At 44.9% G+C, this 24,177-nt stretch overlaps 1 protein-coding gene across 3 annotated transcripts in view; it reads left to right on the top strand.

Annotated features, from left to right (window-relative positions):
- The window catches only part of TTC7A (tetratricopeptide repeat domain 7A), a 167,910-nt gene extending 144,019 nt beyond the window's left edge, over window positions 1-23,891 (top strand). For all 3 annotated transcript variants that reach the window (XM_084201685.1, XM_084201687.1, XM_084201686.1), the window contains one exon: window positions 22,290-23,891. In XM_084201685.1, coding sequence (XP_084057811.1) covers window positions 22,290-22,511 — 222 coding nt within the window. In that variant the 3' untranslated portion in view covers window positions 22,512-23,891. The remainder of the gene's footprint in view (window positions 1-22,289) is intronic.
- The last annotated feature ends 286 nt before the right edge of the window (window positions 23,892-24,177 follow it).

Below are 24,177 nucleotides of genomic sequence, written 5' to 3'. Positions count from 1 at the left end.
ATAATTAGCCCAGTTCTCCCTTTGCTTGTGTTCACCTGTTCAGCATTTGAGTAAAAAGGGCAGACTCATAAAAACATCCGTTTTCAGTTGCTTCGCTTACCAGGCTGCACCTGCTTTCCAAGATTGTCACCAGCATAGGAGACTGCAAATAAAAATCAACTGGAACACAAATGGCAGCATCTCAGTACTGCCAGGCTGTACAGTGGAGATTATTTGTTTATGCCTTTATTTGCCAGCATTGACTAAACAAAGATAAGAATGTAAATGCTGTAGCAGAACTTCCCAGACAAGATTCCAGGAGTGACAGGAGCTAGCACTTAGTGTTACAATAATAGATATCAAAGTGGAGAGACCTCACTGCCCTGTTGCTCCTCTTTCATCCTAAGAGCAGAGCAATAAAAGAATCAGGTCTGTGGAGCTGTGTGTGAGGTTTGCTGCTTTATGCAGGAACAGTAATCTTTCAGGGTTTGATTCGTTAGGTTTGCACTGTGTGAGCTTTGCTCTGATCCCTCAAAGTCTAACTGTGGTTAATATGACTCTGAAGGAGAGCCTTATTTTGAGAGCCTTAATAAGATTTACAATGAACCAGGTGAGCTCCACATAAACTCTGAACTGAGTGGGGAACAGACCCCCAGCTCAGCTGATTTTGAATGTCAGTGTGCTCGGTACAAGGCTAATTGAGATACACAGAAACTGCCATGTGCCTTTTTTAATTGCATTTAGACAAGATGTACAGTATTTGAGTCAGCTCGGCAGTGTTCCAGCTGATGAAAGTGTTGCTGATACTGGACACCAGTGATGATATATTAAGTGCTCTTAATATCTTAGCACACATGTCATGAGGCACATTAGAATCACAGGAGAATTCAGGTGAGAAAGGACCTTTGCTATGGAGGTCATCTGGTCCCACCTCCTGCTCGCAGTGGGGTCAGCTTCAAATATCTGTATTTGATATAGGTAGCTCAGGGCTGTGTCCAGCTGAGCCTTGAGTATTTTCAAGGATGGCTATTCTGCCACTGGTCTGGGCACAAGTTCTGGTGCTACATACTCCTTGAGAAGATTTTTTTCTTAATAGCGTCTCAACCAGATTTTTCCTTGCCGCAACCTTAATCTGTTGCAACTGAGCACCTCTCAGAAAAGTTTGGTCCCATCTTTCTTTCAGTCACCCATTAGGTAGCTGAAGGTGGCATTTGAATCTCTCCTTAGCCTGGAGAGGGAAAGGCTGAATAAATGTTCCTCTCCCAAATTCTTCATAGTATCATGGCTCCTCAGCCATCTCAGTGGCCCTCCACCTATCCTTCTCCAGTTTATCATCTTCTTTTCATCACTGGGGAATCCAAAACTGGTGAGAGCACTCCAGATGTGAGCCAGATAGAAAGAAAATACTTAATTTCAGTCTGCTGTGGTGCATTACCTAATTCAGCAATAGTAAGCCATTAGCCTTGGGCGCTGGATGGATGCCATGCTGGCTCATGCTCACTTGTCTGCCAGCATCCCCAAGTCCTTTTCTGCAGAGCTACTTCTCCCCAGGTGGTGTCCAGCCTGTACAATTGCATGAGGCTATTACATCCCATGTGCAGAACGTCACTGTTCAGCAAATGCAGTTCCTCCTAATGCTGCAGGGAGACTGGGGCACGGGAATGACAAGCAAGACCTGTGTTCTTAAGGGCCAGACATGAATCACACATAATGACCTCTTACAGCAAGTAAAACCTTTACACTCAGAATAAGTAGAAAATTAAGTTTGTTCAATGCTTAAATAAGATATAGAGCTGCCATCTCTTGAGTTATGCTGAGATTGTGGTATCACAACTGAATTTCTCAGTAACTCACAGTGCCCTTCCTACCAGAAACCACACAGTGCTTAGGTTTGGGGTTTTTTTACAAGTTAGGCCTTTTGGGAATTCATCAGTTATTGTAAAGCTGTTGGAGAAAGACACCTTTGGTAGGAGGCTGGTTGCTGTGATTTTATGCTTTTGTTGTTTGTTCATAAATAGGCGAGCTTCTAGAATGGCTCTGTCATCCTCTGTGGCCTACAGCAGGGCCATAACTTACATGGTGTCATTATGTGTGTCTCTGTGTACACACAGGTATTTGTGTACGTCACAGCTACATGAAGCATAATATCAGCTGGTTTTAGCAGGCTCAGATTTGGTTATGAAACCCTAACTGAAAGAGCATCTCCTGCATCACCTGAAAACACTTGAGTGGCTGGAGTCTGGTGCTTTGAAAAGGGGACCGGACCCCAAGGCTGTTTGGGAAGTGGGCTGTGCCTCAGGATAGTGCAAAGTAAGAAAGCACGAGCCAGATTCCAAAGAAGACTTTGCTTGCAGAACTAGCCAGTTGAGGGCAGGAGGGAGGAGTCTCATTAGTTGAAAGAGTGACACTTAGTTTGTAACAGTTTGTGATCTTGAAGTGAGTGGAGTTGGAAGCTGAGTGAGGGCAGTGCTGGGTACCTGAAATGGAGTGTGGTAAGTTGACCCTTAGCCACCCCTTCAGCCCCCACACTACCAAAACCTCACTATGTAACCCAAATACTGAGAAGCACTGGGAGACTGCCATCCTTGCTTTGGCTCTCATGTGTCTGGGCCTCTTACCCCCTGAGGGTCAGGAGAAGCTGCTGTTCCATATCTTAGCACAGCACGTGCTGTTGCTGTTCAGTGGTAAACTTATTCTTATGGTCTGTCTCTCTTTGTGTTACAAGCAACAGGTCCCTGTCCTCCACAACCTGCCAAGTCTGTCTGTGTCTTGCAGACTTTAACACCTCCATTGAACATCACATGAACCAGCACTAAAGAAGCAGAATACAGCTGAACCATGGAATTCTTTAGGTTGGAAAAGACCTCTGATATCCCTGTGTCCAACTGTTACCCCAGCACTGCCAAATCCACCCCTAAACCTTGTCCCTGAGTGCTACATCCACGCATCTTTTAAATATGTCCAGGGATGGCGACTCCACTGCTTCTCTGGACAGCCTCTTCCAATGCTTGGCAACCCTTTTGTTGAATTTCTTTCTAATATCTAACCCAAACCCACCCTGGCACAACTTGATGCAATCTCTCTTGTCCTATCACTTATTACTCAAGGAGAAGAGACACCTAGCTACATCCTTCTTTCAGGTAGTTGTTCAGAGTAATAAGGTCTTATCTGAGCCTCCATTTCTCCAGCCTGAATAACCCCAGGAATCTTAGTGCAGGAACTCCTAGACTGCTTCCTGTCTGCTTTGTTGTATTTCCAGGGGGTATCTGGTAAGTTGAAGTCCTCCACAAGAAGGACATAGTGATTGTAAGACTTAATCTTCCAGTTGCTTATAGGATATTCTGTGTGCCTCTGCATCCTGATTGGGTGGTCCACAACAGACTCCCACCAGGATATCTGCCATGCTGGCCTTCCTCCTGACTCTCACCCCGAACACTCAACCCTATCATCACCATCATTCAACTCTAGGCAGTCAATCCTCTCCCTAATATACAGGTTCCCCCCACTGCCTCTCTTGCCTCGCAAAGCAAAATACAGCACTTGTTCAGCACACTTGGCATAACATACCAACCTGGCTAAACCAAATTAGTAGTGAAGGACAAACTATGAATTGCATCTAAAATAAATTCTCAAGCTGCTCTTACATTGTGGCAGTTTTTTTAAACTTGGAGAAAGATTAGCTTCATCCTTATGTAAATACTCCCCTGGCCAGTGTTTCCCAAAGCAGCTAATGGTGAGCAGGTTTGGCACCTCTAAGGGGATTGAAAGCAGTATTATTCCCTTGCATCTAGCAAAATATATAGACCTTCTGAAGATGTCACTGTACTTCATATAATTACTTTTTATAGTAACTTTTGTGGCAGATTGGCCAGTAGAGGTGTTTTGTCTTTGAGGCTGTCACTTGCAGCTCAGCAGAGCACAGGAGTGACTAATACAGACAAATGAAGCTAGGTCACATTAAGCAAATGCCACAGTGAAGCATTTCTAAAGTCCTGTATAATCCCTCACTGCATTGTGAGGCTCAAAGCTTGATGTTGTAGGGGAGCTTATAGATTTGCTAACGCACAACCAGACCCCACAGCATTTCTATCTTTTCTGAACTGAGATTATTTACGTGAGGATAGTTCAGGACAGGCTTCTGCAGTAAAAGCAGATACCAGTTCTCCTTGAGACTTCAGTGAGAGTAAGAGATTCCACACGTATTTCATGCATATTAAGAGCAAAATTGCCTGCAGTATTGTAGGCACTAGGTTCATGGACCATTTTGGTATCCTGTTTGCCTGAAAATTGTCTTGCCTTGAGAGCAAAAAAAGTAAATAAACGTAGAAAGAGGCCAGTAAAACACACAAGCCCTGGAGAATTCCAGGCTTCAGGAGCAGAAATGCTCACCTTAGCATTCCTTGCTGTTCCTGGAATACAAAAAATATGTTTACCAAGCAACCTTGAAAGCTCAAGACTGCTTTCCACTAATGATAAATGATTGTGAAGTATTTGAGAGAGGTGTTAATTTCACATTTCTTCAACCTGAAATCATTTTTTTTAACCTCACCATAGACACCAGTGATTAGAAAACTTTCTTAGCTCATAGGTTTTGTGTTCTCTGAAAAATTCTGTATTATATATTATTTGCTGGCTGACACAGCAAGCCAGACTAACTCGAAGCATATATCATTTTAACTTATCTCTCACTTTGAATAGTGAAGGAAGAACAATCAAAGGAAGTGGTATGCAAGTAACCCATTGTTTGAAATTAGCTTTCCCAAGCCAGAAAATATAAAATAGAAGCATCGAAAATAGCAGCATTGCAAAGTAAAAATGGTGTATATGTGAGATCCTTGAGCCAAAAGACAGCCTATTTTTTATGTATTTATTTTTAGTTTGGTCAGCTGTACTAAGTGATTTTATCAATGCAGCTAGTCTCTGGAATAAGAATGCTCCCATAATGTAGTGTCAGTGCAGGCAGCAATGACTAGTCATGATGTATACGTGTAGCACAAATCCTTTCAAATCACATTCATACAGCTAACATTCTACAATCGATTAAGTCTCGATAGTCTTGCACTACGCATTTTCACTCTCACAAGCTGTCATCAAACAGGGACAGAAGAGCAGCCTTGTTGGAATTGCAGCCCTGCTATTTTTGCATACTTTGAACTAGACAGTTCGCAAACTTTTTCCATCTGAGTGGTCATAGAGCCTGTCACAGTTTGAGAAGAACCAGGACTGCCTCTCCCCATCTCCTATTAGAAGAGAGCTCCCTTTAAGAGAGACTTCCTTTGCTCAGATGCCATAGATGGTGAAAGGTGAAACCTTTCCAATTAGAAAGAATTATGATGACTTTTGGGTATCTGTGGCAGAATATCCCAGTGCTTGGGGCAAGGAATAAAAGTCTATAGCGTGCCTTTAACGCTTACCTAGGCTTGGGTTGTTTTTCTCAAGGACAGGAGTTAGAGAAACAGCTGTGGGTGTGGATGCCACCCCCTTCCTCAGGTGACGAGGACTGCTGTGTAGAGCTTTGACAAGCCTAAATAATCTTGCTTGAACATTGCTGTCCCTCACTGTGTGCAACACAAGAATCTGATGCTTCCACAACTCTCCCAGTATGCTGGGAAAACTTCAAGAGATAAACCAGGGACAAGATAAAACTAACTCTCCCAAAGCAAAGCCACTGTGCTTCCAGTAATCCCCATGCAAAGCAGAAGAGGTAAAGAAGCCTTGAAAGTGCTTGCCTCTCTGCAGTGCTGTACATCTGAAATGCTGCTGGTAGTGCTTTTACACCAAGGCAGCCAACTAACAGCAGTGTGGTCAGCAGCACTGGCCTCACAGCAAAGCACAGGCGATGGCCGAGGCTAACAAAACAGCCAAGCAACCAGTCTAATGTCTTAGAGAGGGTGAGGGAGGGCCATGGGGGGATTTTTTATATTACTGTCCAAAAACATGCGGGTGGCTTCAATACCCAGATAGCATACAGACTTAAAAGCAAAGGAATTTCAACTGCAGTAAAGAAGGTAGGCAGTGCATAGCAGGTGTAAGGTTAATTTAGAAATAAATGAGGGATTTTCTAAAATGCAATGAAAGTCTGCAGTGGGTATAATCTGAACATGACCTGCTGTGTCCACCTTTCTGTGTATTGTGATACACTGCATTGTGGGGCTGTTCATTATCAAGAGATCGTGGTTTCATGTTCAGCATTATCTCTGTTATCCCCCATACCATAAACACCCCTAAATCAATATGCATGTACTCAACTTCGTGTGTTTGGCCCCAACATGTTAGGTTAGTTCCATCTGGAGTTATTTTGCTTCACGGTGATCTTGTGAATGATTTTGCCCAGCCATTAAAAACCAAACCCTCAAGTATACCTTGGCAAAGTGCTTTCCACTCTGAGCAAGGCCAATGCAAAAGCAGAAGTGAAGAAAAAAGCCTATTTTCAGACTTTACTAAGTGCAGCAGTGCCACATCGATTTCTCCTTAAGAAATTCCTGCAACTGTCCATCAGAGATAGCCAGCAGCAAAAGCTGGGAGCAGAACAGGGGCTGGGGGTGGGATTTCATTCTTGTACTGGGCCAGATCCTCAGAACAATGAAGCAAAGTGGGTAAAAGCAAAAGACATGTTAACTGAAGCGAGCTGAACTGTTCCTTCATCAGTGCCTGAGGCCCTCTCAGTTTACACTGCATTTAATTCAGTCATTTTGGGTCCCAGTCCTGCACTGATGTTAAGAGGGTGACTTTCTCCACCCTTGCCATAGTCCATCAAAACCCCAGACTTTAACATCATGAAAACCAACCTGGTTACTCTGAATTTTTGTTTAAACCAGGCCTGAACAAAGTTGGTGTTATTTAACTTGAAGCTCCAGTTTAAGAACTAATGAAAATCCAGCGTTGCATGTGATAAACTCTGGATCTCAGTTAAGGTATACCCTAAAAACCACAAAATGGAGATGATGTTGAAAATCCTCAACCAGCCTCACCCTGTTAAAGCTACTGAAGTTTTGCCTGCATGTCCTCACTGGAGCTGTAGTTAAGGATTTAGTAGGTCTGTGTATGTTTAAAATTGTCTCCAGACTACTTGAAACTGGAGGCCCAGGATCTCTTCAGAGCCACTGGGCATTGTTTTTATTTGTTTTCATCTGTGCATGAATTTCTTTGAAAATACCCAGCAGAGCAATAAGAAGGGATTGTTTTTAATCTTTAGAGATGATAGCATGCTGTTATGTATCAAGGACACTCAAAAACAAAGCATGAGATAAACTGTACCAGGAGATTTTATTTTTTTTTACCTCCAGGCTTTTCCAAAAATAAAATGCGTTCTGCATGGGGCTTGCTGTTGATGAGACATCTATAGGTTCAGTCTGCCATCCCAGAAGCATTAACACCACCATGTTCAGACAATTTACATGTGTGCATGTGTGAAAATGCAGCTGGATTCTGCCTGTGCCCAGCACCCTGGGGGAGAGTGGTCATTATCACTGCAGGGACAGCTGGGACCTGGCCTTGAGCCAAGACCTTGCTTAATGCAGTCAGAAGATTTCAGTGATACAGAGTGGATTTTACATCCCCTTCTCTGGGAGAGGGTAGCTGAAGTCAGAGTTCCACATCCTACAGCCACCTGAGGTTAAAACTAATGTGTGCATTTTTTGTGTGACTCTGGACAGCACAGTGGACAAAAGAGGGCCTTCTGCCCTCTGGGATTCAAATCACATTAACAACAGTTATTTCCCTAGCTGCAGATTGATGATTTCTCTTGTTTGAGCTCTCTTCAGCAGTATCCTTCCCTGCCTGAATGAACGAGGTTATAAAACACAGTAATTATAAATCTCATTGACTGCCTTGCATTCAAGGGCGTGTTCCCCCCAAGCATTGCTGTGAAGCGTGTTACCCAGGAGACTGTCCTGTACAATCCAAAACAGAATTATTCTGACCCAGTGAGCTTGTTGGAGGGGAGAACATTTGGGATGCTGACCTGCTGCCTCAGCACAGTAAATGCATTTTTCTCATTTCACAGCAGGGCAGTGCCGCAATACAACAAGGCCATTACATTCAAGTATTCTTTTGAGGTATGACTTACATCTCACTGACAACTGCTGGCTCCCTAAACATGCAGAAAGGGAGCCTAGGACAGCAGTGATAAGCAAGAAGTCCTGCTGACTGTCCACAGTTTTAGCAGCTTTCTCTGAAGGTTTGGTTGTCTCAGACCTTTCTGGGCAAAACCATAAATGCCTCAGACAATATAACACAGTATCAATAAAACCCTTTCTTAAAATGTTTCAGTCAGGCTGTGCTCATAAAGCAGGTTAAGAGGAGTTTAGTGACAGCTGGCTGTTTTGTCTTGCACTACCGATCATGGTATGCTTCAGTACCATCCTTTGCCTTGTGATCTGATTGTAGGCAGGATCTGTACCGGTACCTTCCTTGGACCTGGGGGGGTTTAATACCAGCATCAATCCTCATATCCTGCAGTCAGGAAACTGCACAAAGCCCTGTCAGCCGCCCACTCTTGCAAAGGGGCTGTAAAACCTGTGATGCTCTGGAGGGAAAAAGAAAAAAAAAAATAAATAAAGCATTTCCTAGTACGGTAGCAAACACAAAACAGGCTGTTGCCATCCATTTTCTCAATTACTGTCTGCACAAAAGGAGCACAGTGCTGTGTGGTAGCCTCAGCAGTTGCATCCTCTGTGCTCAAGTAGAAGCGGGAGATGAGGTGCAGAGCAGTCACTCCCAGCAGGTGTGCAAACCAATTGAATTTAATTAGAAACATCCTGCTGAAAATGTAAATGTTTTACAAGTATATCAGCCCCATTAGGGGCTGCTGCTGCTGGAGTCTGTGTTTTGTTGAGCCTTTGACAGAACAGCAAGTGAAGATGCCCCTTTCCTCATTTTCTGTCTCCTGTGCTCCCCAGACGCCATGGGTCTTTTCCACGTTGCTGCCTCCCTGGGTACCTCAAAAATGCAGGCTGGTTCATTTAATATATCCATGGCTATTCCTCCTGGGACAAAAGCAAACCAAGCTCATTAAAATGAAATGGCTTTGCTATACTAGGGAATGGATACTGTGCTGGAGGTTTTATTGCTCTGTAAGGGTTCTGTTCACTCTGTACTGGTAAAAAAGATTTCATGGTGTTTGTTATTTTGTTTTTCTTGCTTAGGACTCTGGGCAGTGCTAAAATGTATCTTATGTGTATGGTTCTGTGTGATTGCAGTTTACGTTTAGGCAGTCAGGTTTTTTTACTGGTTTGCTGAAAATCATGAGAGATTGGTATTACCCACTTAACTGATGATCAAGCAGTTCTCTGGCAGCTCTCAAGAAAATTTGTTCCAAATACAGTATCCATCATTAGACTACTGCCAAACTACGTAACGACCAAAACAGCCAGTCTGTAGTGCAGGCAGCTTGGGTGCCTTCTAAACAAGAGATACCCCAATGAAGTTCTTGGTGGGTTCAAACCTGGTTCAGTCATTAGAAGACATCCCCTTACCTATTGTTCCTGGAGAGGTTTCAACTGTTTTTTCCATTCTCTTCAATTAAGTGATGGGCTGATGAGCCCATGCCTGCAAGGGAGGCGTGCAGATGCTTTAGGAAATGACGTGTATGGATTCTATAGTTGGCAGGCTGTCTGGAGTCAATCCTTTCATACAAAGAGAATTAGCTATTCCTCCCCTCACATGGCTTTTAGACAGCATTGCACTGCTTTAACATTGCTCAGAGCTCATGTAGAGCCATGGAGCTGCCAAACTGACAGCTCCTACAGTGCTTCTGTGGGAGCAAGGATTCCTGTGAATGAAGTGCAACTGAATAGTTCTGCTGCTGAACCAATTCTCTACAAATCCCACGTGCTTGTATTTATGTGAGATACCAGCACCTCTTCTCGCTACACCTACATTGCTTCTAAAACTAAAATGCAAATATTAGAATGTAAAGCTAGATGCCAACAAAAACCATTACTGATTGCTTTATTTTGGCTAAGTATTTTGATTTCAAGTATCTGTCTAAAAAAAAGCATTGTATCACTTTGGAGTTTTAAACAGTCACAGAAATGCAGCCAGATTCAGACGAAATATGCTTGGTGCTTGGATGAGCAACATTTTTATTCATGCTTGACTTCCAAAAAGATGACTGCTATGGAAGTGTCTGGTGTGCTTATTACATGACAATTAGCAGTTGTTTCTCTGCTGACAGATGTCCACATCAAAAAGCACTGATTGTCTCTTTTGTTTGCAATTTTAGAGATACCAAAATCAAGTAGCTTATTTCATCTCCAGGAGATGTTGTCCTTTGCACCAGAAGCACAGCCTCATTGCCTAGGCTCATGCCAGGGAAAATCAGATTGTGAAATATAACAGCAGATGATTTATGTGGAAGTTTATTCTGCCCTTTCTCCCTGTGCAGAATTAAAATTGCAGTTATTTCTCTGGGTAGATCTCTTACCCAAGATAGATGAGCAAGCTGTATTTCTGCATTTTTTTACTAAGGAACTCTTTGACTAGTGGAGCAACATAGAGTATGCACACATCATTCTGGTAGTATTGCTCATCTGGGACTAAGAAGCAAGAGAAGGGAAGGGAAGAATTTTAAAGAGAGGAAGAACAACTTCACTGAACAGATTCCAGTGAACAAAGTTCACAAATTCTCTCTGCGCAGCTGTAGCACGGAATGTGTCTCAAAAGAAAGCTTCTTAGAATGTCACAGACAAAATAGTATTATTCAGATAATTCAGGGGGAAGATAGCTGTTTCACATTAGTGCTGAAAGGAATGCAGTGCAAGCCCTGACCTAAATGAATATTTCTGCTTGTTATCTAGAGGTCTGTCCTCTAGCCCTTCCCTTCTGCAGCCCACTGAAGTTAAAAGAAGACCTTGCATGAGGGTATTTGCCTGAGGTAGGATTGTAGAATGATGTGCTGTGCCTGGCAGTGTGATTTTGAAACATTTGCTAACAGGCAAAGGTCTCTGGGAGCAGACATGAGACTGGCAGGTGGGATTTAATAGCAGAGATTTTGTGCAGCTGCCAAAAAATCACAACCCAGATGCTGGAGCTGAACACATGCTGCCTGATAGGAATGATGTTGTGGGTAAAAGAGGAAGCCAGCAAGTGTCTGTCAGACACTGATTCTGAGTCCAACCCTGCCTTGTCCTTTTCACAGCACTGTCTGTGCATCAGTAACTGGCTGGCCTGGAGGTGTACTGCATTTCTTCATTATGCTGCACCCAGAAAGTACCAGAGGCAAATTCCCTGCTTACCAACTGCTTCTCTCTCTCTCTCTTTCCCTCTGTTTCTTCTCTGCATGAGATATCTTCTCTGAACTCCTTATTCCCCTCACACACTCATTCTGAAAGGTACATTTTTATTGTTCCTCCTCAGGGACCGTAGTCTTCCCAAGACATTGATCTTCCTTACCTTTTTCTTTGTCCCTGCTCTGTTGGAGGTCAGTTCTCTCTCTGAAAGCACCAGCAAAGAAGACAGCAAGCATGCATGCATTGAAACAAAGAAAAGCACAGCCCCAGACCAGTCATCTTTTACCCTTTCACAGCCACCCTGATAAGCAGGTAACCAGGACTAGCACTGTATCCAGGCTCTAGGAGCCTCCACAGACTGGCTGGTGAGTGACATGCTCCCACACTCTAGAATGAAAGATCTGGGCAAAGCCAGCAGCCTGCAAACCAGGCCAAGCTCTTCACCCTTTCTGCCCAAAGGAGGAATTTCCTAAAAATACATGTCCTGACATACCACTGAGCCACATGGCACAGTGAGTGCAATCCTATTTTCAGCCTGCTCTGCGGGGTGACATAGCGAGTTACACCTCCTTCCAAAAATGGCACATCAGCAGCGCAGCACTTGCTGGTGGACCATCAGCACAGTCTCCTGTGGGATGGTGCTCTCCACTGGAATTCCCCAGCAGATGATTGCAGCTCATTGTATGTAAGGCCGTGGTGGCAGGAAGCATCCCCAGTCATGCAGAGGGAAATCAGGACAGCTGCCTTCTGCTTGTCAGTGCACCAGCAGTACCCTGCAAAATCACACAGGTGGGTTATGGGCTGGGCTGCAGAGAGCCACCAACGCTAATTCTAATCTGACACGAAGAGAAGCTCACCTGATGGATATGATGCCTGTCCAGCACATACCTTTTGCATCTCCACAAGGAGGACAACAGTAGAGCAACATTTGGCTTTTGGAGATGATTGGTAGTCTCCTTCCAAGCCATGGCTGGTTAGCAAATTCTGTTTTCCCAACTCTGAAGCTTATTGCAGAATCCCAGGAATGTTCCTGTGCTTTAGATATCCCAAAATAACTGCTCTAAGCTCTCCTTGGGGAAAAGCAATCCTTAGAGCAGCCTCTTAACTCAAATTTTTGTGTTGAAGCCGCTGAGCTTGAGGGAGAGAACTTGGCTTTGCCTCTAGTCACTGGCTCCCAGAGGAGAAATGAGCATTTTGCATGTTCGCATTAATAAGTTTGTGTGTCAGCTCACTCACTGTCCAAGGAATTGCAAACACTTTGTTCTCCTCATTTCTGTTTGCTGCAGAAAGCACCCTCCCCCACTGCCATCCTCGCAGCAAATCCATTTGTTAGCTGGCAGCTCCTGTAGCCCAGCCATCGGAGCGGATCCCTGGCAGTGCAGCAGGATCAGGGCTCCCGAGCAGCACTCAGGAGCTGACAGAGTTGTTTTGCTGCTTTGTTGCCCGTTCTCTTTCTCTGCATTTACTTCCTTCCTCCATCCAGGGAGACAGTGAAGCCATCACAAACGGGGTGATAAGTGATTCCCTGACACCAAAGCCATCACTCAGACACTCGGAGTGGCCATTTCCTCTCGGGGGGAACTGCGCAGTTCCGGCCCAGCGAAAGGCAGCCCTGCTGGGGCATTTGGGGTCGCTGGAAGGAGCAAATCTGATCCAGTGCACAGCGCAGAGATTTCAGTCCATTAGCGGGAGGGCTGGTGCTCTGCTTCTCAGAGGTGGATTATCCCCGTTTCCAGGGAATCTGTAGCTCCTGTTTATCTGTGCCAATCATTTGCTTTCCGCTGTTATGGTAAGTTATTCTCCATGTCCCTGAGGTGCTCATTATCACATTCAGGCTCTGTTTATATAATTTTAGAAACCACAGTAAAATCCTGCAAGACAGAACTCCCCAGCTCTTCTCTGATCTCTTCTCCAAAGTGTTTGTAACACCTTATGAGAGAAGAACCCAATACATTTCTTAAACCCATTGAGATCCTGGGCTGGTTCAGTCATCCCTGGAGAATAAAACTTGCGTGCAGGTCTAAAGACATTATCCTTGGCCTGATCTTAACCTGCAGCAGATGCTTCTCAACTGAGCTCCAACCTATCTTCCAGGTAATTACTAGCCTTAGTTATGGTTGCCTATACACAGCCCTCAAGATGCCACTGCAGTTTTAGTAAGCAGTATTGTCCTCCTGTTGTGCTTTGCTCCAAGATCAAATGAAAACCTAGAAATTGTAGTAGTCAGGTTGGTCTGCAGCTGAACTCATAAATGGTATTTCAGAGAGTGCTCAGGGAACTGTCAGAAGGGAGAAGGGGTGGAATGACTACCCCCTTTATACTTCAACCTTCAAAAACTATTTTTCATACACAAGGAAACCAGTTATAATTAGTTTAAGTTCTGTGCTATTTAGGCTGCTTGTTATAGCAGGACAGAACCGAGTCATAGGCTGTGGTAATGCAGTAAATAAAACAGTGTGCAGCCCAACAGCAGAGTCTGCTGCCTCCTGGTACATAAGACACAGCTGCACAAACAGGGGCGTGGGAATTAGCAAGACTTCCAGGTTTTCAGCAAGCTATCCTGATACACACCAAGCTGGCTGCAGTCAAGAGAAGGAAGCAGAAGTCCCTTCTTGCCAAACAAATGGGAAACATGAAAACATCACAGCTCTCCGGTGTTGCTGGAGCTTCCATTTACACTAATGTTATGTGCTGTATTCATCAAGTCTTTACTTTCTCAAGGAGTGTCTTCGTTAATTCTCTTTTGGGCATGTAACAGAAAAAGCAAACTGTAATTCAGCAAAATCTCTTTGTACATGGAGGTTTGTGATTTAGGAGAGATTCTATGTTGACAGACGATAAGGACACATACTCCTTGTAGGATCAGAGGCACTGGAGCAGAATCTGGAGGCACTGGCTGGACCACAGCAGTGTGTTCCTGCCCAGCTCGCTGTGTTTCCCAGCAGCTCTGCTAAGCTTAGCGCTCAGCTGCAATACTGCACACGGGGGCTCTGGCAGTAGTTGTGTGCAGGATATCATTAATCACACACTTTCCCAGAGACTGCCAGTAGTGGAAAACTAAGCAAATTAAGATATTTTAAATACCTCAGCTCTCTTTTCAGGAGACATCTGCTGTAATCTACATTGGCATGCTGTGTGCTTCTGTCAGCGTGTCTTCGCTGCACTGTGCCCCTCCCCAGTGCCATACCAAATGCAACACTTGCTCTGGCCAGAAGTTCTGTGGGCCTGAGGCTCAGAGACCCTCGGCAGAGCTGAAGCTGTTGCCTGTGAGAACCTGTCCATGACTCACACATTCAGACAATATGTACTCTGTATGCAGAGGGAAAGATAACATGCATGGGAGATGTGCGCCTCAGCCCTGCTTTGTTGCAAGGCAGTACATTAAAAGCTGGGGAAAGATCCAGCACTGGCACTGGAGGGATACCTAAGAAAGCAGAAGTTCCCTATTCCTCAGCCACAGCGCACTGTGGACACTCAGATTAATTTGGTGTCCAATTCTTAAGCCTAGACATTCCCCAGCTATCTGCAGCAACATCTTGTTAGGTGCAACAAACATAGTCACCTGCTTACTATCAAAATAAAGGCAGAGTTTTTACTCCCCTGGGGCAATGGGGGCACTTAACAGCTGCCCTACCCTCTTAAAAACATTTGCTAGAAGTTAGCTAGTACTCCCTGGGCACAGGAGAGGCAAGTTCTCAAGCCTCCTTAGCCTGAGAACACTTAAACGCAGAACTTCTGCTTCCCAAAGCTTGTCCCTTGACTCTGTCCCTGCTGTCGGAATTGTTCCTGAGTAATGACAAATTATTCAATGGGAAGTGTATTAGCAGCCAGTGGAGCACAGCTACTGCTTTCTAGTCGAGTGCTTTAGCCAGCAGGTTACCTGCCACTCTTCAACATCCTCCATGTGTGTTACATGCCTTTTCTCTCTTTGCTGATGGTTATCAGTTTCAATTCTGCACAGATTTTGAAACACTTGGATATATTTGGCTGAATCTCACTAATTTCAGCAAGGCTTTCTGCCAGGGAAGCCGGTACAGTGCAGAATTGTATAACCTCATGTTATAAATTATGTGTTCTAAATTGTTATTTATGATTAGTTTGGGACCTTCTTTTGGTGCATGTTTTTACAGATGACACCATGAGCCTGAGTCGTAGTTGAATCTCCTGTGTTCTCTATTGCAACATTACTGTGACAACTGCTAAGATCAGGGCTGGGAGAAATCTTTCCTTCCCTAGGAAAAGAGACTGTGAAACAAATGCTGGATTTAGTTACTCTCAGATACGTGGTTGAAGCATCCTGTTAGGTTTCCTTGCTTTCTGCTTCATCCCCATGTAGGTCTCAGCAAAGGAAGAACTGTCTAGAGAATATTCAGCATGCAGCAGACAATTCTGCTCTGCATGAAGCTTAAGTGACGACAATCCAACAAGGCAGAAAAACTCTTCATTCTCCCTAGGCTTGTATGAGCCTCCCTGTGAAGAGATCAGAGCCTCCTGGTTTGAAATGCTGCCTTAGGGTTTGCTTTTTATGTCAATAAATGTTTTATCACATTTAAGCTTCAAACACAGTAGAAACATCCCTGCTAACATTTGATGAACTCAATAGAGACTGCAAGCTTGAGCAGAGGGCAGTGTGCAGCACGGCACAATGCTTCCCTTCTGCAGGGCAAGGGGGTGCCTTGGCCTCACAGGGGCCTGGGCAAGATGCTGCCTTTGCAATTACTCACTGCCTTGGAAAACACTCTGGCAAGCTAAGTCCCTCTTTTCAGGACTTCACCACTTTTGGTCTTTTCTTTCTTCTGCTTTTTCTTCTCTCCGTGCAAGTTCACTGTGATTGATAAAGCATATGCATGTGCCCAGGTCTCTGGTGGGCTTTAGTTGTCACTGTTTTCACACTCAGGTAGTCTGTGTGCTGATACCTCCTTGCAGTCTCATTTCTTCCCTTTCCTCACACTCCTGTAGCACACAAAGAGGCTGCAGTGAAGTTTAAACAGCAAAGGCTAGGCTGTCTTTTGGTGCCTGCAGTACTGGAGCTGAAGTCTCCAGACTGAGCCTACCGAGTTAAAAGGCACAGGCAGTGTACAAGTGCTACAAATCATGATGCAGTCTCAGGTTTTTTGCTTTTCCCAGCACTTGCCAGTTGCTGTTCCTTCATTTCTCCTTTCCACATTCTGTGTTTTGCAGTGGCCCTGCCTGCCTTCCCTCTCCTCCCTTCTCCTTCCCCTCCTCTGCTTTATCAAATGCAGCACTTCAGCGTCACTGACTGACAGGGGATGCAGCAGCTTGGGCAGAGGAGATGGAGGGGGGGAAGGAAGAGGAGGAAAAGCTGCTCTCAACAAAGGAGGCAGCAGAAACACTGAAAGACAAGCTTTCTCCCAGAGTGAATCCGAGTCATCCTTTGTTAGGGCAACAAATTATCATGTGGTCTCTAACTCAGTTCCATGAGAGGACCCTGATTGCTCCCTGTACTCCTACAGTGTCTTTTCAGAAACAGAGCTCAAATGTATAGCTCAGGTTCACCATAACCTGGACTGAATCAGCAAAATGGGTGATCAGCTACCCCCACGCTGCCAGGCACTGCGTGACTAAGAGACAGCGCAACAAAAACTCACTTCATTGCTCACAACTAAAAAAAAATCCTGGCTCCTCGGAGATGTAAAGGTCATGAATGTAGGGGGAAAGAATCACAGAGCAATTTGCTACTTATATGTGTTTCTTTATTCTAGGAGATCTAGGATTTCCGGGGTTAATCTTTGCCATTTTCTAAAAGGACACTGATATTTCATGGTTAATGCAAGAGATTTTGCTTACAACTTGCTCTGATTGCTAAATAATTACAGAAGCGTGTGCTGCCCTGTAGCAGTGCGGATTTTTCTGTTACATAGACTATTATCACCAAATGCCAAATGCATCTTGAAAGGCTTTTTGTAGGGTTCTGCTGAATAAGCACACTTCTGAATGATCACTTTTCTGCAGCATGCCCTGCTTTTGCCAGCTGCTGATTACCCTCCTACTAACCACAAGGGACATGTCCACATTACAGATTGGAGTAAACAGTAAGGATACCTTGAAATTAATTAATTAACAGTAATTATGCCTTGCTTTTATATACTGTATATACTGTATATGCTCACTGTATTTAGTGTAGCACTTGCCTAGATCAATTTAAAAATTAATTTAATTTGAAATTAATTAAATAATGCACTTAAGGAAGCCCAGCAGCAAAGTCAGATTAATTCTGGAAACTTCTTGGGGTATTCAGAAATGCTGTGCTAAATAGAGACAAGCATCAGAGACAACCTCGCTTTGGAATTAGTCTTATGCAAAGAGACAGTGAGAATTTGCATTTAATGTGATTATTAAAATCCATTTGTAAAGGATAGGGTCTAGTCCACCTATACAAATTCTCCAAAAATGAGATGACCTTGCAAATACAACAAAAAGCAACCTTCCAGGAATGAAATGTTTTTCTGGACATGTCTTTCCAATACAAGCCTTAAAGGAAAGAATGAGCTAATCTGTGCCACCTATTTGGAAGGAGACAACTCCCTGCAGCTCATCAGGTGTTTGAGCTAAACATTTGCAAAGGAAGTTTTGATTTTCTTTACTAAAAATAAACTCAGCTTGTACATGAGGCTTATTTTGTAGTCTTCCATAATGTCTTTCCTGCAGTATTGTCTGGGAATTTTAAGAGCTAACATTTGAAGAGGTTTTGTCAAACCCTAAGGAAATAAAGGCACAGGTAGAAATTTCATGACCTTCTAGAAGTGTGACTTCAAGTGTGGCTTATGTTCTTTATTAGTGAAAATTGAAAATAAGTCGCTTTTTATCTCATCTAACGTAAATTGAAATATGGCTCTCCTATTCTAAAACAAAAATAGCCTCACTCAAGTATCAGTTACGAAGTATCACATCGCTGAAGGCAAGGGAGTCCGGTCCAGTGTCACCATAGAAGTGGTTTAGGTTTTGTTTGTTTTGCATGCAGACAAGGTCAAAAATACTTTTGAAAAAGCTTCCCATAGGCACCCTCTGTTCCCTGAAATTAAAAACCATCAATTCAGGAGTCCAGCTGTCAGCATAAGGCACACTAAATCAGCAGACCAGATTCGCTGTCCCCTCTCAGCCTTCGTCCCCTGCTAGACTGTCCCGGTCTCGCTGTGCCGAGCCCTTCACCTCAGCTGAGCTTCTGCCAGAGCTCTCAGCCCTGTCTTTTACAGTCTGGCTTGAGCTCTGCCCTCAGCACTCTGCCTGTGTTTACAAGAGCCAAGGTATGTCTTCAGACCTTAAGAAGAAATCAAATTAATTTGTGGAGGTTACCCTCAGACCTTCTGGAGTGAGTGAGTGAGTGAGTGAGTGAGTGAGTGAGTGAGTGAGTGAGTGAGTTCACACCCCAGCACTGTGCAGCTGTGTTGATGCAAGCAGGACATGAAATGCCTGTGTGTGGCTCACAAGGGGCTGGGCTGCCCACAGGAGTTTGAAGGAAAAATTATTCCCACTCACCTTTTGAGTTGGTTTGGGATTTTTTTACTATTTATAATACGCTTGAGTTTTAAAAATAAGCCTGTCCTCGTTGCTCCTTAGAGTCTGACTCAGTAGCAACACCACTGACAGAGAGGGCCATACTTAGAGGTACTTGTCATCTTTCGGAGGAAAATCACTGGGCAAAACCAGAAGTGCCAGCGCTAGCCAGGAGGTGGCAGAGGAGTCAGGCTACCTTGTACACCAGTTTCTGCATTGTTTTGGCAAAAAGACAAATAGAAACTGAGGAAAGACAACAATTCCAGTCCCACCCTCCATCTTCAGGAATAAGAGGATGAAACCCTTAATCACATTCCTGCTTGTATTTATACTAATTGCTCCTCTTCCTGAGATCTGACTTTATGAAATTATGCATGCACACCAAGCAGATGAGTTTCCATAGAAACTCAGGAGCTGAACTTTCATTAGAAAAATCTTCTTTAAAAAAAATCTTCCAGATAAAAATGCAAATTGCCTGTCAGTGGGTGGCTTTCTGAATTTAGATATAATTTTTTTCTTTTGCACTGTAGGCAGATTCCAGCTGGACCTACATAGCAACAACATGCAGGCATTGTTTATAGCAAGCCAGACTCCATGGGGAAATGAGAAATTCAGTAGCGAGGAGAAGCTCTCAAGTGCAAATACCTCAGAGAAACAAAAACTCAAGTGCTCAGTGCTGCATCTTCCTGAGGCTTTGAGGTTTGTTCAGCCTCCAGCTCTCAAAATGCTTGTGGTTTGCAAGGAGCGGTGTGGGGAGGAGGGGAGAGAGGAAATGCAAAACCAGAAACTCTCCTGCGCACAGAATTAATGATGTTCAACCTGTCCTTTAAACATCGGCAGCGTATTTGTGCCGCTTCAGTTAAGCCTCGCTAAAAGGCTGACACCATCTGTCACAGCTCACTCTGGGCTGGGCTGGGGAGCCTTGGCAGACCTGGCTTGGCCAAACCCCAGCCTCCACCTGGGCTGAGGCCTGGAGCCCAGGGCCGTGTGCCCACGCTGCGTGGAAGTCCAGGCATGCATGCAGGAAGAGGGCACGGGGCTGTTCCTCATCAGAAGGGGGAAGCAGGATGGTGGCATGCCTGGGGAGGGCCCTGAGCCTGGGCAGCATTTGGCACCAACACTTGGGATGCAAGCAAGGAGGAGGTGAAAATCTCAAAGTCCTTTAGCAAATGTTTCCTCCAAAAACATAGCGGTTTTTCACCCGTGCAGTATATTGGAGCATCAACAGGAGGCCTTCCCCTGGCTTTGGGAGCCTGGAATAGCTCTCTCTGAGGGTTCAAAGATGTTTTTTCAGCCAAACTGGCGAGCTTGAACCTGAGCTGTGCTTCCTGGTGGGCATCCGCCCGTGGTGGGCATCCACCCCCGGTGGGCCGGCACAGCGGCTGGGTGTGCGGAGCACAGCGCTCCTCCTGGGCCTCCAGCACGGGCTCAGGGAAGGCACACCGGGCTGTGGTTCTTGACCAGCAAGGGCGCCGGGGCATGCGAGGGAGCTGTGCTGCACGAGCAGTTTACGACGAGGTGGATTTCACTGCGGCATTGTTGAGAGGTGTGAGATGTCAGCCGGGCAGGGAATTCCCCTCCTCGTTGGAGAGGGATGACAGGCAGCAGCTGCTCGGGCTCGCCGGCCCCTGTACCTCCGGGGCCAGCAGCCCTCGGAGAGCACGGAGAGGCTGGATGCTGCTTAGTGTCAGGGTGAGGACAGCGCTGGCTCCCCCGCCGCCAGAGAGCACAATCGGCTCTGCTCAGTCAGCACAACAGGAAGAGATTTTAGGAAGAGTGGGTTTGTGGTCGAGGACAAACTTGAGCTGAGATAGCTCCTGTCTATTCTTGGCTCAGCAGCAGATTTGCTACGGCCACACTTCTTGCCCTTTCTATGCCTCATTATCCCTGTCAAGTGGCTGACTCAAATTATAATTGCACAAATTCCTTGCAGTCTGCCATTACGTGCCTGCAGTCATCTCCAGACAGCCACCTCCAGGGGAACCGGCCTCTCCCACCGGGGAACCTCTGTGCCACCTATGCCTGTGCTCAAGGGGATCCTAAGATTACACCCTGTTGTCTTGTCGTTTTCCTACATAGAGAGGAACCTAAAGAAAATACACCCCCACTGCATCTCTAAATGATCAGATCTGATACTGAGTTGATTATTCAGGTCAAGGTTATGGGCAAGAAGGATGGCAGTGAAGTTTTCCATAGCACCGCCAATATTTGATTAAATGGCTGTTTATTAATATTTCTCTCAGGCAAATTAATGTGTTTCTGTAGGTATTAGTACTATCATTGGCCTTAAGGATGCTGATGCACCCTGTGTTTAATGGTACTTTTGTAAAAGCAAACAAAACAAAACAGAGGAAAAACCTTCACTCTTTCTAAAAGCATCACCATTCTTTCATCAGAAATTTACTTGGGTTCTAGTAGGGAGAGATTTCAGGTTTCTTACATCTTTTCATATGCACTAAAAGCAATTAGACAGATTAAAGATTAAGCTAATGCTTTTCCTTATATATGCATCCACCTACTATGTTGTCCCAGGAAAAGCATGAAGTCAGGCAGTCATTTCACTCACCAGCATTTCCATGGGTGAATGTGGGCAGAGGCCATGCAGAGCTTGACAGGGGACATGGCAGTGCTGGCTATTTCTTCAGAGGCCACACCTTGATGAAGCTGGTGGAAAGTTCATCCTGGTGTGTGCACCTTCAGGAGGAAGCAGAGAAATGCCACGGATATGTTGTGGCCTGCAAAGCCCATGTGACCATCTGGGCTCAGTGGTTGACTGCTGTGTAATTAACAGGGAGCCTGGCTCATTAGGTGCTTTGTGGGTTCAGACACATCCATGAGAGCCCTATAGGAAAACATGTTCCTCCTAACACTTCTTTCATCCTCCCCCTCCCGTTCCTTCCAGATGGTCACACCCACTTGTGTCTTTTCTTACCCTAAGGACAGCTTTTTAAACAAGGTTCCTCCATCCTTCTCCTCCCCCACGCTGCTTTAGGATCTACACTGAAGTGCAGGAGGACAGAGCTGTTACATCCCCTGCTGTTACATACAGCCTGCCCATAGAAGGCTGGGAGGAGACCACATCCCTCTGCCCCCTGTTTGTTGGGAAGATCTCAGTGTGGTCAGGATGTGGGAGATGAGAGACTTGACCTCAGCCTCAGCTGGGTGTTGTAGATGTGCTGGAATGAATTCAGAGACTGGCTGTAGTCAAACCTGAGTATATTTTCTGGACAAGGAGAGAGGGATGCTTAAAGGGCCTGTAACCTTTCTTCTGTATAGCACCAGTAAACACTCTCCCAGTAACACACAGCAGGAGCACTTGCAGAGCTGAATCTGAATCTGCTTTTTAAAATTATTTTCACAATTACTTTTTAAAGAGCGCATCGCTGTCAAAAACCACAGAACTTAACAACCGACCACTTTTATTCCTCCGAAATAGGTGGAGATGCCCCCTCCATAGGACTCCTGTGCCTGCTCTCAGAGGGCAGCTGGGTGGGAGCTTGAGGTGCTCCATTTCTTCCTCTCTTCAGCGCTGTTGTTAACTGCTCATCACTTGTTTGTTGGCAGGGCCTGGTGCTGAGCCGACTTGGGCGGAGGGAGCTGGCGCAGAAAGTCCTCAGAGATGCCATCCGGATCCAGACCACCAGCCACACTGCCTGGAACAGCCTTGGAGAGGTCTTGCAGGCTCAGGGGAAAAATGAAGCAGCCATTGAATGTTTCCTTACTGCCCTGGACCTTGAATCCAGCAGTCCTGTCATTCCGTTCACTGTCATACCCAGGGAGCTCTGAAGCTGCTCCCTGCAGCTAAGCACTTGCATCGCCTGGACAGACACCAAAACCAAGCAGATAAACAAAGAAGAAGCCCAACAAAAAGTGCCATTGTAACCTGGAACTGGGCTAAGTAATTCCAGGACGGGGCTCAGGTCTACAGGCTTAGCTTAGACAAGCCATACTGAAGAAGAATTTGCAACAGGCAGGAACAGAGAATGCCTTTTTCTTCACAGGTGCCTGGCTAACCTCCTGTTCAAGTTAATAGCAAGGCTTATTTCAAAGTGCTGGTTCAAGGTGACTGTAGAAAGATTGTGCTAGGGTACAGCTGTTCAAAGCACTTGCACCTTTCAGTGTTGGTTGAAAATAGAACCCCAAGCCCTGAATTAACGCCCAGAAATGCTCTAAATAGGAGTAAATTCACCACCTAACTTGAGCAAGTTGTATTTAAGTATGTGGCTGTCTCCCCACAGATCTGACAGGACAAGAATGACACTTGCACCAAATAGACATACAATACTTGCTGTTTACAAAATTATTTCATCTATTTTGGTAATCCTTTTTCCTGACTTGCTTTTATATACTGTATATGCTCACTGTATTTAGTGTAGCACTTGCCTAGATCAATTTAAAATGAAATTTTAGTTTTAAATTAAAAATACTTTTTTAAAAATAAAGCTGCTCTTGCAGTATAACTTCACAAAAGCAGTAAGACCAAAGACCAGATCAGTTCACACTTGAACTAGTATTAAAACCACATAAATATCTCCACTTGCATATTTATTGAAAGGCCTTACATGAAGTAACTAATTATAAGCTCTGAGCTTCATTCTTATTAATCACCTATTGCATCAGTTTAGCAAGGAATATAGTGTTTACCAGTATATAGTGACTGAACTCTGTGCTCTACCACATTACCATTCCTGGCACAAAACATTTTCATATCCATCTTTTGATGATGCAAAAGAAGGCAGCGGTCTTTTAAGGGGAAGCGTGCTGAAGGCAGTATGTGTGTATATGAACTGCTTCTTCCTTAAAACTAAATCCTTGGATTGTCCATAGAAATTTCACAGTAGAGGTACAGAGCTGAGCCTTCAGTGGCATCATTTTGCATCTCCTATCAGGTGTAATAGTGAGGAGCTTCTGATCCACACAGCCTCCCCATGGCTGGCACGGCCAGGGAGGGGACACAGCTGGCACAGCCCCTGCTGAGCTGCTCCTTAGCTCTGCTGACCTCCCCAGGGCCTTGGCAGTGAGGTGGAGCTGGACGTGCTGTCACATGAGAGCCAGCCCTGACCAGACCAGTCCCAAGATAAAGATGATGCAACAATTTGCTGCACTTTTCTACAAAGAATAAAAAAGGGTTGGGGCTTTGTGCCCATTTTTGTCCAAAGATTTGTGATTATTTAGTAAATAAGTTTGCACTGAAGCACACTTTGTACTATAATTCTGCCCAGTATTGTGATCCACAGCTAGTTCACTCTGGAAATAATAATATCCTCAGGCAATAAATAAGATGGCGTTGTTTCTTACAGAGCCTGAGGCTCTGGCAGCAGACTTGAAGTCAGTGTTGTTTACAGTCATTTGGAAATCTGCAGGCTAATGGAGAGCTGGGCCCTTGTGCTGCTCCCAGCCCACACCATCGGAGAACTCCCGCCCCCAGCCTTCCCTCAAGGTGCCTGCACCG

This window comes from Fringilla coelebs (genome assembly GCF_963513975.1).
Source record: "Fringilla coelebs genome assembly, chromosome: 3".
Classification (NCBI taxonomy): domain Eukaryota; kingdom Metazoa; phylum Chordata; class Aves; order Passeriformes; family Fringillidae; genus Fringilla; species Fringilla coelebs.
The sequence above is the reverse complement of the archived record's forward strand: the minus strand, read 5'-3'. Positions and strand labels throughout refer to the sequence as shown.